Source organism: Pseudopipra pipra, chromosome Z, assembly GCF_036250125.1.
Source record: "Pseudopipra pipra isolate bDixPip1 chromosome Z, bDixPip1.hap1, whole genome shotgun sequence".
Lineage (NCBI taxonomy): Eukaryota > Metazoa > Chordata > Aves > Passeriformes > Pipridae > Pseudopipra > Pseudopipra pipra.
The window spans coordinates 19,458,479-19,476,280 of NC_087581.1; the positions used below are offsets into that span (position 1 = coordinate 19,458,479).

A 17,802-nucleotide genomic window follows, 5' to 3' on the forward strand; every position below is an offset into this window, starting at 1 on the left:
CCTTGAAAATCTGATATACTGAAACAGCATCTTGTACACTCTTTTTTCCCCCAGTGCCATTAATTTTGGGAAGTCCAGTTTTAAGTTAAGTAATGTCTGAAATTTGTCAAAAAGAATTGTCACAAAGGAGTTGTCCTCACGAATTGCAAGATATAGGCTGCTGTATGCTGTATGGATGAATTGATTTTTTTTTGCATCGATGCTACAAAGATTTGAATAATTTCTTAATCTACAGAGAGGTCTTTTTGAGGCTGTGCAATTTCTTGCTTGCAGACATTTAGCTTCTGTAGGATTGGGGCCATGATTGGGCTCTGGGCAGATTACATGATGGCTTGATGAACCTGTGCTCTGCTTAACGAATTGTAATGAGAAGATGGTTTTTTTTGTTTGCTTGTTTATTTGTTTGTTTGGTTGGTTTTTTTTGGTGGAGGTTAACAGTGAGGTAGAGACTACAAATAAATGTTTGGTTTTACCTTAAGAAAAGAGGCACTCAGATTTCTGTGCAATATATTTGTTCCTGTAGTAGCAGTAATATGACCTTATTCTAATGCCGAACATTAGAAATCTGCCTGCCCTGCGTCTGCTGTCATGCATTCTGGCATTACTGATTTTCCCTTTGAAACTTGCAGTATTACTGCCATTCCATTATATAAAGTAGACGCTGACTTTCTACAGATGTCATGAGTGAAGATCATGAAATCCCAATGAGCCACTTCTGTTTTGTCTCAGAGGAGGAGGGGAAGTCTTCTTTCCCCTCCCTCTTTCCTATGAAAAACAGACTTGAACATTTTTTACTAGTCAGTCTTCTAAACCAGTATTGTTGCTTATCATAATGGACATTAATATATTTTTTATCTGCAGTTATGTGTCCATAGACAGAAGTTTTAAAGCAGGCAGATGACAGAGTGGCAGCAGGGTCTCTGTTGCCTGCTCTATAGCTAAGTTGGCTATTTCTTTTTTTCTTCCCCCCCTTTTTTTTTTTTTTTTTTTTGTGAACATATGGTGTTATGTTTGTGGCTGTGGCCATTTTTGCATCTACTACCAGTTCTGTCTCTGCCTAAAACGTCTGGACCCTGTTAACGTTCCTCCATCGTAGTATCTGCCTCCCTTACCCATGGGAGTTATGGGTCATGTGAATGGACTTCTTGACACATTTCCGTTTTGCTGGAGGTTTTCCATCTCTTTGTATTTTCAGCCTCTGTGTAAAACCATGCACCTTACCTGCAGATATGTTCTCTGAGGAAGAGAAGTTGAGACCTGGGACAGGGATCCTGAGCCAGGTTTAGGCTTGCAGAACTCGTTCATGTGGATGTAGTTTTCATATGGAGATAGGCATACCAAGAACCTGTTTGCCAAGTGCTTTGTGTATGGGAGGATAGTGGTGGCTCTTGGGACTAAATTGAGGGGCAGGCAGCATGTGCAGTACTTAGGGTGGGGTTGATGGCTCAGTGAGAGACTGGAGCTTGCAGAAACAGAATAGGTTACTTCAGCCAAAAATCTGGGCAGCAGGAAGGTGGGTGGCTTCTGTGGCAGGCTGAAAAGGAAAGGGGGGATGGATGGCAGCAGGATGGCAGTAGGTTTGGAGAAGGAAAATGTTGCTTTGACATGATACCATTCTGTTCCATAAGAGCTAATCAAGGAGTTCTGCCTCTGTGTAGTCTTTAAAGAATTTTTGCTCATCAAGTTGTGGCAGAAGCCAACCTGGCATTAGCACACATTTCTGCTATCTATGTGCTCTTCTCTGCCATCTCTGTCCTCTTGCCCTTTCTCCCAAATATTGTAGGGTTTCTGCTTCTCTGCCGTATTTTTTCCTAGCCACCTAGTCAAGCTTAGATCTGTGAGGTTCAATAGGGTGTGTTGTGACAGCTCTCACAGGCATGTGAAAAGGTGAAAAAGTGTGCTGAGGATAAGTGGATCCATATTATTGCCATGCTTGCCTGAAAAGGGTGGCAGATAACTGCTACGGGAAGCAAATGACTCTAAAAGGCTGACACAAGTTTTTGGAGTTTCTTACTTTATATTTCATTGTGTGTTGACTGCAACAGTGCAAGAGGCAGTGTAATTGCATATAATCGTATTTCCTCATATCCCAGCGGCTTCACTCATGAATGTTTAGTGTGGCCATGCCCCTAGGCAGTGAAGGCGAGCATGGTATTTGAGACAAACATACTATTATGGGTATCTGTGACATGGGGCTGAGCATGCTGCTGGAAACAAGCTCCTGCTGTTCTAGCCTGAATGGAAAAGCTCTCCTGTGCCTTTGTAAAAGTTGTATAGGGAACATAGACGTTGGGAATGTTTTTTCCCCTCTGCTATGTGGTACTATTTTGCAGTCAGGTGACTAGACTTATATCCCACTTCAACACAGCATGTAATAGAAACAAGATTAAACCAGGCATATTCTACATTCATGTGTAGGTATGGCCTTGAGACCCAGCCTCAACTGCTCTGTGATTCTTCTTAATATCAAGATGCTACTGAAAATGAATTTCTATAGATCAGTCATATTTTGTGAGAATACTTCTCTCCAAGATACTGCTACGAGACACTTAAAATGTTTTAATTTACATTTAAAAATATGGCTGTTTTTATGGTTGAAATGCCTGTCAGAAGAACCAAGAACATATCTATGTAGATCTAAATCCAGAAAGCTTTTATATTAGTGCTCTATAAGTCAGAACTTTGTTGGCTTTTTTTTTTTAAGCCAAGTTTTACCAGTAAGCCATACCAGCAAATCTGTCTTGGTGGGGTGAGGGCATGGGGTGGAGAGATTGTCGTTTTTGAGAACCTTTTACTATATTGCTTATAGGGTAGAAACACTAACCAGGAAATTACACTGGGGTGCAGATGTAATAAATCTGGTTGACTGGTTTTAGTCATTATTTTTCATTAGTGACCTAGGTGATGGAATAGATGGTGTTGATTAAGTTTGCAGCAGGCAACAAGCTGAGAAGAATGCAAATATATTGAAGAACAGAATGGGGTTTCAAAATCATTCTGACAACCTGGAGAAATTATACCAAGTAAAATAGAACAGCCCAGAAAATAATCTGATTTTCAAGTGCAAGATAGTTGGATAAGTGTCAGTTTGCAGAAGAGGATCTGTGATAATCTACAGTGTGATGCTGATGGGGGTCAGTGGGTACATCATGCTGGGAAGCAGATATTTTGAGCTGCAAAACATGCATCATTATTCTTTCCCACACAGAACTTATAAGACCTTTTATTGGAGTTCTGTGTGTTGAGATGGATCAGCTGAGAGGAAATGACAGCTATCAACTGGTTTGAAAATTTGACATGATATATGGAAAAATATTTACCAAGCTAGGGTTATTTACTCCAGAGAATGAAAGGCTGAGGGATGTTCGTGAAAGTCTTCCAGTGTGTGGAACATCTGCTGTGAGTTGGAAATAAAAGTGTTTTGTGTGTTCTTGGGGTGTACAGCAAGACATAATGTGTTTAATTGGAACAAGGGGGATTTACCTTGGAAATTGTTGAAGGCCTTAGCATCTCTCAACAGTGAAGCAGAGGAGTTGTGGAATCGCTGTCAGCTTTTAAGAACAGATGAAACAAACACCTGACTGGAGCAATAAGGGTAATATAGGTATAATAGACCTCTTTGGGGGAAGGAAAATATGATCTCTTGACTTCCTTCTAGCTTTCTTTATAATCTGTCATTATGTTCGTGGGATTATTTGCCCAAACTTTCTGCTGAAGCTTGATGCCATATTTTACGTATCTGCTTTCATGGAAGAAAATACTGTCTCATAACAGACATTATTCATTTATACTTGTCTGAAAAGACAGGATTCCCTGTGGAAATGTGTGTAGGGCTTCACATAAGCATAAGACAGGTCAAAAAAAAGACTCAAGCTTCAAACTTCTTGAGGCTTTTTTTTTTGTAAAAGACTGATGGCTCTCTTTCTGCTGCTCACCTCCACTCAGAGCGCTTGCCTACCTCCAAAGGAACTAGAAGGTGAATTTAAAAAAAAAAAAAATGAGCATACTTGTGTAGCCTGCAGAAGCTTCTGCAGGCGTATCTGTATTTGTGTGCATGATAGGGCCTTAATAAAGAATCAGCTATCAATCAGCCAAAACAGAGCTTGGTAACTCTGTACATACATACCTATTAGTTGTTGATAGATGGGTGTAGGGTTTGGGGAAAATGCAGCTGCAGGCTGGATAACGGAGTCATAGAATTTCCTATTTGTCCTTTAACTTTTTGAAGAAGATTTATAGATACCATAATGATCTTGAAAAACTATTCAGTAGAGGAGTTTTATGTTTTCAAGGTTTTTTTATGTTTTTATTCTTTTGATGAAAAATAAATATAGGAAAGTTAAATGCCATCAATTAGCACTGAAAAATAGCTTAAATAAAGATGAGATAAACAAATGCTCATTAAGAGCCTGGGTTTGGGTTGTGTAAAAAGGATCTTAAATGTTAGAAAATAAGTGTTTAAACTCTGTAATACAGAACTCTTCAACAATTAGATCTATTTTTGCCTCTAATTTTTTTAATGCTACCTTTTTTGTGTTGAAAGGTGGTGCAGATTGGGACCATAATTATTATTAATGTGTAATTTCTCAAGCTTTTTACAGTTTTAATATTAGCTTGAAGTCTGTCGATACAAGCCTTTATTAGTAGAGATATTTTTATTGCTTTCTAATTTTTTAAATTTTTTTTTTATTCTTATAGTATGTGAAATATGATAGGAAGTTGTCTTAAATCTGAAGTAGTTACTCTGGGAGTTTTCCATTAAAAAATTTTGTCAAAGGGTGTGCTGTTTTATTGATTGAGCTTTTGGTTTTGTATGGAATGTTATTTTTGAGCGTTCACAGGCAGGTACAAAATGATGCTGCCTAGCTAAAGGAAATGGGAAACTGCTTGGTGGAATACAAGGAAGGCTATTTAACACGTCTTTGGATGGCACCTCTTGCTGGTGTCATCTATGGTAATAATTCAAATGATGTTTAGACAAAGAATAGACAAGTACCAGTCACATCAGTCCCACTTTAACTCACAGTCACCTGTTTGCACATACAAGGAAGCTTTCCTGGCTCTAGGGAAAATATAAGAACTGTCTGTTGAAACTCTCTGTGGAAGAATGGGAGCGTGTGGTGATGTGGAGAGATTTTGCCACATCTTGGCTGGTGTATGTTTATTGATTACTTTTGTCTGCAGTGTTTTAGGATTAGTGGATTTAATTAAGATGTTCAGTGTGACAACCGGTTACTGGGTTAACTTACCAGAGATCTACACAGCAATTCTGTTATTTTTATTGGTTAATTAACATTGCTAATATACACATTCCTTTGCTCTATTCCATTGTTTAGTAATACAAACAATACCACAGAGCTATCACCAGAATATGCAACCAATTTATAGAAAGTTATTAAAATACATTTGAATTTAATAGAGTGCTTTTTAAAACTATAATTTAAAAACAAATCCCTTACAGAATAGTAAGAGTTACAGCTCTAAATAGACTCTGGCAAAGTGTAGGTAAGACCACCTGGACTTTTACTGGGTACTCCAGTGACGCATTAATAAAATACATTATTGAAAATTGCTTACTGGTGTCAGATTTATGGATATGCCTGTAAATGTCAGTACATCCACAGTGTTGAAACGTAGCAGAACTTAAGGCTAGAAGGGTTATCTAGTATGACTTTCTGTCGTGGGATACCAAACAGTCATCTCCCTAACATGGGAGTTTATAGTGCTGTGGACTGGCTTGTATTGAACACTGATAACCCAGGACCATATAGGTTCTACCAAGGTCTGCCCTCTGCCCTGCAGTGACAAGTAATTTATTTCTGCATGCCATGCTGAGCCCATCATGTAAACTGAGCTCTTGGTTGTGGGCAAGTGCAAACATGTTCTGTCATTTCATCCACTTCCTTCCTTCCCCAGTGAAGCAAACAGGACAGCCCCTCTCTTTTCCTTATGTAATCTGACCAAGATGAAACATTCCTTGCAATTGCAAATTGGGCAATTATTTTGAGTTTGAGCATATAAGCGAGACATACCAGGCAGGGATCTAAGGAAAAGGATTCCTTTTACTATCTGGTGTTGCTTCCTTAGCTGTGACCTATCTCAAATACTTCTGGGGGAAGTAGTAAATAGCCAAACAACCCTGAACAAACTCGCAGTTAGACATCGATATGAAGAATATTTTATTTTATTTTTTTATTTTTAGCAGATAGCTAAAGCTAAAGCATGAGATTTGCTTTACATGCATTGCATTGGTCAGTCTGTTGACTTCAGCCAGAGTTAACAAACTAGTAGATTCATATTTCAGACTTCTTTTCTATGTAGTTAATAATGTGCCCAGGCGTGCTCTGTTGAAAGAATGCAGAAAGAGACTGTTTGTTCTTTCATCCCATTTCCTTCGTGCTATGTTTTGTGTCTCAGTGATGCCAAGAAGCAGTGTTGCAGTCAACTGCTTTGGTATCATTCCAGTTAGAACTTCTTTATAAACTACAGTGTTACCAATGAACCAGAATCTCTGAATTGAGGTGCTAAACAGATTAGATGATAGAAATTTCAGATTAATCAGAAATTCAGATCTTTGTTTTAAGAATTATGACAGAAAGGAATCTGTTGTCATTATCCTTTGAGAGTTGACTACTAACCCTTGAGTACCTTTGGAAAACATTAGCCAAGAGTGCATGCAGGAAAAAAGCATGCATTGACTTGTTTATTATCTTAATGTAATTGTTGTTAAATGTTAGAGACTAATGAAAGCCAATGGCACCTAATGGTATTATTGTTTTACCATTATTTAAGAGGAAAAAGGAAGGATAGCCAACATCTGCAGAAGAGGGGTGCCTTGAAAGCATAGAATATTAATAACTGTGCAATGGAAGAAAAATCTTTCTGGTTTGTGTTTCAACGACATAAAACATTCTGCTGTGCTTTGCGGGTTTTGCTTGATTTTTACCAGATATCTGTGATTGCTAAACCAGGGAGACCTCAGTAAGGACTTAAATGAATAACTTGAGCCATTTATTCTTACATTTCACTTTTTAAATTTGCTTTTCAGCTCTTGAACTAGCTAAGAGGAGACCAGGGTTTACATTTGCAGGGCAATACAATTCTTACGGTTCTTCAATGCTGTTAGTGAATTTTTGTTTGAGATTCTTTCCAAATGACACATTTTCTCTATAGAAGTCGTGTCAATAAATTTGCCAGTATGTTCAGGTTAATCTAGATTTATCTTTTGTAGTACAGTAAGCCTTCTTTTTAACTTCTGCTTGCTTCCTCAACTCTGTGTTGGTGAGATGGTATCTAAGCAGTACAGAATTAAGAGAAAACAGTTGTTTTGATCAAATTTGAAGTCAGCTTTTACTTGCAAGGCTTCATCTAATTAAATCGCTGCTGGTTTTTGCCCCCACATGCATGAAGCAGTTCCCATTTACTCCTGCAAAAACTGTAAGATTGTAACAATGAGAAGAATTTGATCTTTTACTATGTATTCATCTCTCTTTTTCAGTAAATCATGATTTTCTAAGCTTCAGGCAAAATGTGTAGTAGAAGAATTTTCAATGTCAATTTATAGCTCAATCTCAGTTTAGAATAATTTACCATTAATGTGATGTGAAGCACTTGCAGAAATTAGCTCAGGAGAAAGGTGGATTTACTGTGGTCCTAAAATAGCCCTTAGATGCAGTTGTTTGTTTAACTGACTGTACACAACTTCCAGTCCAATTCAGTTTCCTTTATAGACAAGACAAGCTGACCGTGTTGCCCTCCTGCAGGTAAAATGCACGAAATACCTAACTATCATGTTTCATGATGAAGTAGTGTTTAGTGACAGACTATTCTTTTGCATGTGGAGGCAACCAACCAGAATGCCTTGATTGTGGCCTTCTGTTCACCTCAGTATTAAAATTGGCCTTATGGAAGTAGTATGTAAAATTTGTATTGTGCTTTTGATCAAAGCACACCTTCTCCTTCAGAGCCAGTCCTTTTGCTGGTTTACAGAAATAGTTGTGGTGCACCCTGATTCAGTGGAGCTGGCTGCCCTCCTTGAGGCGTTACGCTGTCTCCTACTCTCTGTGCCTTCATTGAAAATTTAACAATTTTACAAAACAACAAATAATTACTTGGGTGTTCTGTGTGCATATGCTTACACAGATAATGGGATGAAGCACCAAACTAAAGGTTAGGATGCACAAAGTTAAGCCCTTTGAATATCATTTACAGCTTAACTGAAAGTGTATACATGTGATGTGCGCAGTCACAGTTTACCTGTAGAAATTTTCTGTCTCCATCAGAAATAGGACTTTTCAGCAACTGAAGAAGTATTATGTAAAAAAGAGATTTTTATAGATGGATTTTTAAGGGAACAGAGCTTGGTTTGAGAGGTGCTGAGCAATGGGAATAGGGAGATGCCTGTTCTAGGCAGCTAGGGGAGAGGCAGGGACCTGTGACTCTAATATCCCACACTCTGCTGCTCTCTTGTTAAATTTCTATTCCTAAAGTGTTGTCTCCAGACTCAAATCATGTATACATGGGCAGCTTCACTGGATAGTTTCAGCAGCAGAGTTGTTTGACCGTTAGACAGTTGATTCTTGTACTATATTTTTCCAGTTTGAGAATATCTTCAAAACACTGATGTTTTGCTTGTGTTCTGAATAAAATTTGAGAAACACGTTTTGAAAGTGCTGTTCAGAGTTGGGCACCTAACTGATTTTTGTGCCTTTACAAATCTGTGAATTCACTCATTGCAGTTTGTGAGCCTGAATTTCACTCTTTAAATCTTGTCCTTTCTTTTTCCTTTGGGAGGTAGTAGAATTTAGAACTTCTTTAGAGAGGTTGTTTGGCTTAGTAATGCTTGGTGGGACCTCAGCTAGATTCAGAATCTAGATGTCTCTTATGTTTTAAAAATTTCAATGCATAGTTCTGTGTATCCTTCAGTTTTGTTTTCAATATCTGTAAATGAAGGCTTCAGGTAATACATAACAGATTTAAAATACTTTGTAGTAGAAACAAAGGAGTAGGAGACACAAAAGGAGACACTTTGCAGTGGGAAACATAAAAGAGAGAATTTAGTTATTCTTTTCTACTGTGTGGTTGAAAAAGCAATGTAGTTCACCAAACTCAGTTCAGCAGTTTTCATAAGTAGGAGATTTCCCTCTGTCTCTGAAACCTATGGCTGTGTACCTGTGAACTCACACATTTCTTACAGAACTGAGCCAAGGACCCAAAAAGTAGCAGCTTCATTTGGTCCTTTGCTTTGACTAGTCATAGAAGTTGTCCATGCACAGAGAAGGTCCAGAGCTCTGGCAAAAAATAAAATCATGTGGTCGACATTATTATATTGTATACAGGAAAAGTAGGCGGATGAGATAAAATATTCTAGCTCTTAACTTACTGAAAATCAGCACTTGCACTTTGCTTTTCCTGCTTTTTTACAGAACACTGAAAAAATTGCTAGTCTTCATGGAACAATTCACAGTATTTATTTATTAAAATGATAACCTCAGGAGAAGAGAAAGTATGTAAAAAAGGAATAAAATAAGTTAAACATCCTACATAGTGGCAGTGATCTAAAACTGTCTTTACAAAAAAGTTGCGTAGTGGTTTACTTTTAAGTGATGTTACCTTTTACGTGACATTACCTTTAAAGCTGAAATTGGTAGATTTTTCAGCAATTTCTAGGTTTGGCTCTCAACCTTAATGTAAATGATAGATGATTTCCCTTTAAAATTCAGGTGCAAACATGACAGAACAGAATGATGACTCTTCCTTTTTTTTTAACCTTTGTGTTACAACATTTTTGTTCTTTGAAAGCTTTGGCAGGTAATTTTCCCCATTAAAGGAGAAAAGCCTGTTTTTCATTCAGCAGTTTGCTGTTCCATGGCTGCAGAAACTGCCTGTCTGTTTACCAGGGAAAGGGATAATGTGGCTTAAAGAAGATGACTAAATCCTATTCAGCAGGATCAGAGGGGGTGGCGAATGTTTGACATTTGCTGAGAGAAACTGTTAAGCGCAGAGGCTCTTGTGCGTGGTGGGCTGGCATAGCGAGGGGAACCTCTCCATCCTCCGAGGTGCAACGTGTGTGTGTGCGTGCGCGTGTGCTGGCGCAGTGGCTGCTGCTGCGGAATTCCGGGGATGAATTACTTGGTGTGCACAACTGAAGGTGCTGTTCGCTTTACAAAACTGGTGCGGCGTGCGCTGCCACTGACCTGAGAGAGGCAGCTGGTAGCTCTTCGTGACAGCTAGAGGTGGAAGGACCCCAATTTACGGTCCTCCCCCCGCCCCAAGAGATCCTTAGTCCATTCCTTTATAGTGGTTCTTTTGGCTCTCTGTCATCGCCAGAATGCTGCCCGTGAATGTGTGTCATGATTACAATAGAGTGTGGTAGCACCTAACAGCAATGAAAGCCCAGCGGGAAAGGCTACAAATTCCAGGGCTGACCTTGGAGTAAGTATTGTCTGTCTTTAATGTTTTAATGGTTTCTGCATGATGCCGGCTTTTGTGCAATCAGAAGCTGTTTAACATACATTTATGCTGACAGTCTGGGAGCACTGCAGCTCCACGTTGAAAGAACATGTTTTCAATGCACTGCAGTTGGTTTCAGCAAATGTGTGAGCCTGGAGCCGGGATATTGCAGTGTGTTTGGAAAGAAAGCATTTCTGCATATTTGAAGTTACTGAATCTCAGTTCATGAAACATCTTGTCAGCTCACAGGGGGAGAGTCTGTCAGTAGGCCATGGTGTCTGTCTTTCTCTCCAGCTCTCTGTTACTATTTGTCTATCCCAGTGCTGCCTTTTAGAAAGGCCTCTCTCTGTGCTGAAAAATAGAGAGCGCTGCAAGAAATAAAAGCATTATAGAAATGCTGTCTGTGAAAATCCATCAGGAACGACATGTATTTTACATACGTAACTGCACTAATGAACTGTATTGACATTCTAGAGGATTTCTGATAATTTCTGCAGTAAGTATGTTTACCTAATTTAGCAGTGTGTTTACCTGTACTTGCTTAAAACTGATTAACTAATTTGTGTGCTTTCAGCTATTTAGAGAGTAGCTAAATGAAAATGTGTAATTTTAATACATAGTGACAGTAAGTATAGTCTTTTATTCATAAATGCCAGCATATGTTTACCTGAGATTTGTTAGTCAAAGCCAAATATTTATTTCTATACATGTATACATACATACCTGCAGTCTACACTGACATGTCAGACATGTATGTATGCATGTAATAGCCACCATGAGAACTTGCGAATTTTATCTAGGTAAATAGATACGGTTGTGTCAGATCCTTTGGTACTCCCTGGGACTGCCCCATTCTTGCTGGAGAAAAAAACCCCAAACCCTGAATGCTGCAGATGCCTGCGGTAAAGTTATTTCGCTATGATATCTATTATCTCTGACATCTGCCATGTTTTAAAGAGAGGGCTACAGGTCAATGTGTAGCATAGCAAATAATTTATTCTGTTAATCACATGAAGGTGATAGAGCACTTTATTCAAAGGAACAAATGTAGATATTATATTGGGTTTCCCAGAACTGTATTTGTGAAATGTCTCAGAGAAATTCTGCATTTCAGTCAGATATCTTCTACTAAGAGCAGTGTGTGTTAGCTGTGAGCAGGCTGAGCTCTAGGTATTTTTCTTACAAAAAGAGCATTACTAATTTCTCGTGAGTTTTGGAGGAGGAGTCTTACCAGAGACCTCATTAAAATGGTTTCCATGAATAATTGATAATTATACTTCTTTTAAGATGTGGCAATTTAAATATTTTTAAATCAGTCTTCATTGAATTATGTAATCATCATATAAGAATAACATCACTAGCTGCAAAGGATGAAAAAGGATTCGTGTTACTGTTTTTTTCAATGTATGTGTGTGTTTTTGTAATATGAGGTAATTGTTTACTGCCTCCTCCTTTTTCATGGTAACTTGACATAATTACACTTACTCTGCCATATTTTGAGAATATTTAAGACAGGTAAAATTAATAATTATATTTTAAATTCAGTATTGATCATTGCTTTTGCTAAAATGTTATCTGAATATATTTAATTTTCCCATATATTACACCTTCTTTTGCCATCACACTTGCTACTTTCTGAGTTTGATTTACTTTTAGAGAAAAGAAAGTATCATATTTTGGTTGCTGGCATGTAATGATTCCCATAGAGTCATTCTCTCATGATTTGCCAGAGTCAATGCAGACTTAAGTCATGTCTCCCAAATTCTTATTTGCAATCATTTATAAAAGAGGGTATCTAGGGGGAAAAAAAATCCAATTTATTCCTCGCACCCTGATTCTCGTGAATTTTCTTTCAGTAAAGTTTAAATGTTGAGACTAGAATTATGTTGTCTCCCTGAGAAATTAGCACAGTCTGTCTACTTTATATTCATTACTTGCAGAAAGCTATTTCAAAGAATATTAAAGATCCGAAATAAAGCACTCCAAATTTAGTAAATGTAAGAAGTAAGACTGCCTGTCATACACTGTGATAATTTGTTTTAACAGGTTTTTCTAGGTCTTAAAAAAAGCAAAGCTGAAAAGCAAGTTCTGTAGAAGAAATGGATTGACACACCAGTGTCATCCCATAGTGGGAATTTTTAGATCCATAGTACTGGCAAATTTGATATTGGATGCCCAGAGTCTGTGCCATGACTGAGGCTCTAATGTGTTACAGTAGTGAAAATGAGGAACAATATGAGTAGCTACTAGGAAGTGTAGGACTTCCACTTGCTGTGTGTGGGCCATCCAGTAGAGGGAGGGAGATGTCCTTTGCCATGGGGTATCACTAGAATTTGATCACAGTAAAGTGACTTAGGGATCTCATTCTGACGTTTGAAGTTAATATGTTCTTCTCATTCAGTGCCAGACTCTCCTTTTAACTATTCTGGCCTTAGTAGGTTCCTTGCCCACAGTTGTTACTCCACAGCAGTTCCCTTGCTCTCTGTCTGCTGCAGCCCTGTGTCTTTGGCCAGCTCGTGCCAGTTCTCCTTCCACCTGGATTCTCTTTGGATCAGTGACAGCTTCCCTCTGTGCTTCTGGTCCTGATGGAGGCTGGTTGTGGTCTGCATCACTTGCCTCCACCTCTTCCCTTGCTGTGTCCCGGAGGAACAGCAGTGCAAGCACTGACGGTGCAGCACAGGACTGTTTCTCAGCCTGCAGTCAGTGAGGGCCGCACGGATGGATGGACAAAAGGGGCACAACTGGGGGCAAACTACCAGCTATGCTGCAGCAGACCAGCCTGTAGTGGAGAATAAGAGACAGTGCTGATAAAGCTTAGAAATGCAAAACCACTTCTTACAAACCTGTACTGATCATACAGAAACGACCTTTCCAGTGCATGTTGCAGCAGGTCAGTGCAGTGCAATAGAGACTGCGCCAGTGGAACAGCAAAAATCTGTCGTTTAATCCACATCTTTTTCCACAGGCCTTCATGGGCTGACTGGTATGAGCCTGGATTCAGTTTAGCCATTTTTAGGGTGATATATTGACCCATTGGCTCTTAACGGATCTTAATAGCTCAGATGTGGTGACTCTCAGATGTGCTGTTGTGCTAGCACAGCTAGTCTGCAGCTGAAACCAAGCCAGTTTATACCCAGTTGCTGGGCTGCATTGGCAGCGTGCTCTTCTGTGCACCTAGTTCAGGGATTATGCAGGCGCAGCCAGAGGAATTTGCCCTGCCATGTCAGAAATTAACAGCAAGGCCCATCGTTATCTCAGTGTGCATGTCCCTGCCAAACTTTGTGCTCTCTCCAAGGCACCTCAAGAAGGAAAGATTGCAAAAATGTACAATGTCAAAAAAAAGTCATCCTTAATCTGTTCTAGAAGCGGTAGTATTATTCCTGCTGGAATGTTCAGAAAAGAACTGAATCAGGTATCCACCGTGAAAGGTTTTGAAGTGAATGCATTGAAATCTAGCAAAGTGTTATGCAATTGAAAACATGAACTGGACCTAAATGTGCTTAGCATATTGGCCATCTGCATCTTCACTGGGGACAGGGCAGGAGTGCTAGCAGTGGCTGATTGCAAGGGTCTAGTACATAGCAGAACAAATCCTTATGAAGGTGAGCTGGAAAAAGTTCCCTGTAAGTTTCTACCTTCACTCAGTCTGCACAGAATGCAAAGTTGCATGGGTTTTTTGGGGAGATAGCTTCAGCAAATTGCAACGAAAGGCATGCTATTAAGCATGTTCTAAAAAAAGTTTTCTTGCAAATTTTATGGGGGCAAGTGCATGTGATAGCATGAGTAAATTTTTAAAGAGCATCTGTGAAATGTATCAGTGGCCTCCTGTTTTATTGAGAAACCTTTTGAATGGAGATGCACTCGAGACAACTTCTTGAAGGCACCTTTGAAGTAAAATGCTCAAGTAAGGGTTATATGAATGAATTGTTTATATCCATATCACATTTGTAAGGAAACATTTCATACTGAAATGGATGCTAACTAGGGCACTCCTAATTTTTAGTAAGTGTGCAAATTTTAGGCTCTCAAACTGGAAATTTTTATTGCAGTTTTCTTATTGCTGATGAAAGATCATCATCAGTTTTAGTTTTCCTTTTGTTTTTAATAAATCTGATTTGCATATAAAAAACTCTAAAAAAACCCTAAGATTTTTTTTTTTTAAGAGGAAAAAATGTCTCATACATAATATGTCTGTTTGGCTGGATATCTGAAACAAGTTACCATTTTTCACCTCTCTGGGGACTTTGTACAAAAGTATTGTTCCTGGAGGAAGTCTAACCTAGTCAAGCATGTGCATCAGCACCAGTTCTCATGTTTGTTTTTTTTTAAACCAGCTTCATCTTAAGTCAGAAACCGTAGCCACTGTCAATCACTTCATTCAGAAGGATGGTCATGTTTTGGTTCTAACCGAAACTCTTCATAACTCCTACGCTAAAACATGCGACTCTTGCTAAACCTTCTGTTCACTAGAGATGACATTATTTTAACTTGCAGTCTCACCCCAAGGAGCCTGAGCCCAACCCCAACAAGTCCCTGCAGTCCATGCAGTCCTCTGTTCGCTTTTCATTTTTGGAGGTAAGCAAGTAAACTTCCGTTGTTGATGTTTTCTTCTGCATCCAAAACCTGACAATCAAAACATACTGCAAAGGGAAAATTGAAAAAAAAAAATTAAGTATGTCTCTGCGATCCAAAATATGTTCTGAATTTAAGTGTTTTGTGGAAAAAATACAGGATAATCCATATTTTGAGACATCAAAATTGAGTACAGAGGCTCAAGATATTGATGCGTAATTCTGTGTTGCTTTCACTGCTTGCTTAGGAATGTATCTGCTGCTGAAATTTTATAGTTTGCTTCCTGTCATCATACCTCAAATTGTATTCTGCTTTGTGAGAAGTTTAAGGTGAGTTCAGAAATGTGGGTGATTCATGAAACACATGGCTCTTTTTTGGTTACCTGAGGAATAGCAGTATGCTTAGTGAGTTGAGTGATTTAGAAGAAGACAGTCATGTACAGTCCACTGGTAGAACTGTTTCTTACTCAGGACTAGGAGGATTTTAAGATAAGCACTAACAGCCACATAGAACATCCTTCTTACCCTCTTTTTCCTTCTACTCCCAGCTTCATTCATAAGAATAATTATTTTTGATACTTACCAGAAAGGCTTCATGAGATCAGAAAATCATTGAATGATTTAAAAATACTATTAAATTCTTCCTGTTATGTAAAATTATCATAATAAATAATAATTGATGGATATTTCTGATACAGAGAAACTTCTTTTCCTTCTTTATTTTCTTTTTCATGTAGAAAATTAAATAGCTAGTCAGGGATTTCATAGGTGTCAGTCATGGAGGTTCTGCTCCATAGGGAAGGTGGTTTTTGAAATGAGTTACTAATGAGTTATCAATGCCTCATGGATTAAAAAAAAACCCAACAACAAAATGCTTCTAGTTTTGGTCAAAGGTCTCACTTGACACTGTGAGGATGAGAACTACCACCTTGTTAAACAACATAATAAGGTATGTTTGTGCCTATTTGGTACCACCTTTTGAATGTAGTGTTGCTTGGATATGTTAATCTGCTTCAGCATACTTTAAAGTTAAAACCAAACTAATATGTGAGAGTCCTTCTATCAAGGCTTCATGCAACACTGAAAAATGGAGCAATAACCTAATGGCTTGCTATGTGTCTCTGAAGAAATATTGTAATTTTTTTATATATCCCGTTTTGTTAGGGAAGAGATAGTATGAAAATCCCTTATTTGTGCAATTTTCAATGTGATTTAAATAAACCCACTTTTTCTTTCTCAGTGAAAAGACTTTTGTGATACTTCTTTAATAAATTATTAGCAAAATCAGTATATTCTGTGGAGTTTATCGTGTTGGTATGGAATGCTTGGTAAAATTAGCATTTTCTAATTGGGTCTTTATTTTATACAGCCAGAACAAATAACTTCCCTCTGTGTTGAAGGAAGTACTCTTTTTCAAAATGTCAATTTTGTGGAATCAAAAAGCAATGTACAAAGTTTTTAATTTGCATGACCTGGATGATCTGCTGAACTGCTTCTTCAGATGTGTGGATGTCCTGCAATGCAAACTGTGCTATGGACACAACCCTCAATGTTTTTATAGTCTTCAGAACGAAAACCCTCAAGGCTTTTGTTTACCCTTGCTGAGCAGGCAAGAGACTCCCAACAGTGCCAAGTCTGAGCACTTTCCGTCCTATGCTGGAGCATGCTGGGAACAGACTTTTCAGATGCTTTTTGAAGAAATGGAGTAGAAATTATTGATATATGAAGAGTTCCTTGATTCTGCTGAACAATGTTGAAGTTCATAGGGATTTTTCTTAGGTTCTTTTGTCCTGAAATTTACATAAGGCTCTGCCAGAATGGTTACTGTTTCCCTGGAATGGAAATTTTAGAAGTTTGATTAACTCTGAAATCCAGTGCTGTATTTGTCTATAGCTGTAGAGGGATGCTGGTGTGTTGAACAGCAGATGTTTTAGGTATTAGTTACTGTTCAAGCTCGACCTAGGTTAACAGGGAAGAAGAAATGTTTGGGGTTTTAGAGGATAGAAGTAATTAGCATTTCCTGTTCAATTAGCTCAGGGTGCTCCTGTATGTGGGAGAAGAGGAATTACTTCAGTGCAACTGCTTGTGCTCATACTCAGAAATGTTAGCATGGGAGCCTTACCAGAGAGGATGGATAGGATTTTCCTGTCTCCTTCTCTGTCTCACATGCTGTCTCATCTGCCTCATGGGCTTTGAGTTGCACAGCTGCTCCTTAGGCAGTTGTTTTTCTTAAAGTTCTGCTTATAGCAGTTGCCGCATATAGTAGCAGTCTAGAGGGAACGTTTTGCCAGCTAGATGATGAAGATCTTTTCAAAATAAACAGTAACATCCTGTGGATGGAAATACCTGCCTGCTGATGCAGTGTGAAGCTATCTTCTCAGAGAGGATGGGGAATGAAGAAGTTTTCAAATCTCAGGAAGCTAGGCACACATTTACCATTATATTTGTATCTTCTGTTTGAGTCATCTGAAAACTTGAACTGCTGTTGGGGGGAGAAATATGTGCTATTTTAGTACTAATTAATAAAAGCAGCAGATTTTCAAGGAAAGACAGAAAATGATAATGTAAATAGCTGAGCACAGCTACTGAGATATTTAACATGCTTATGCTTCTGACATAATTTTAGAGTGTTCTTCTTTTCTGTGGATTATTTGGTGTCCTTTGTCATAGTAATGGGGAATGGAGTGGGGAAGGTATTAGAAAAAGACAAGAAGGAAATACTACATGCTTGAAATTGTTGTAGCTTCTAAAAAAAAAGATAAAGAAAATTGAAATAATA

At 38.4% G+C, this 17,802-nt stretch overlaps 1 protein-coding gene across 12 annotated transcripts in view; it reads left to right on the forward strand.

Annotated features, from left to right (window-relative positions):
• MAST4 (microtubule associated serine/threonine kinase family member 4) overlaps positions 1 to 17,802 on the forward strand; it is a 301,580-nt gene that overhangs the window by 158,037 nt on the left and 125,741 nt on the right. For 2 of the 12 annotated variants that reach the window (XM_064641888.1, XM_064641889.1), the window contains exons 1-2: positions 10,063 to 10,434; positions 14,947 to 15,027. The exons of 9 other annotated variants lie outside the window; for them this stretch is intronic. In XM_064641888.1, the coding sequence (XP_064497958.1) occupies positions 10,388 to 10,434; positions 14,947 to 15,027 (128 nt within the window). In that variant the 5' untranslated portion in view covers positions 10,063 to 10,387. Of the gene's footprint in view, positions 1 to 10,062; positions 10,435 to 14,946; positions 15,028 to 17,802 lie in introns of those variants that run through there. One more of the 12 variants, XM_064641894.1, reaches the window with a different exon arrangement.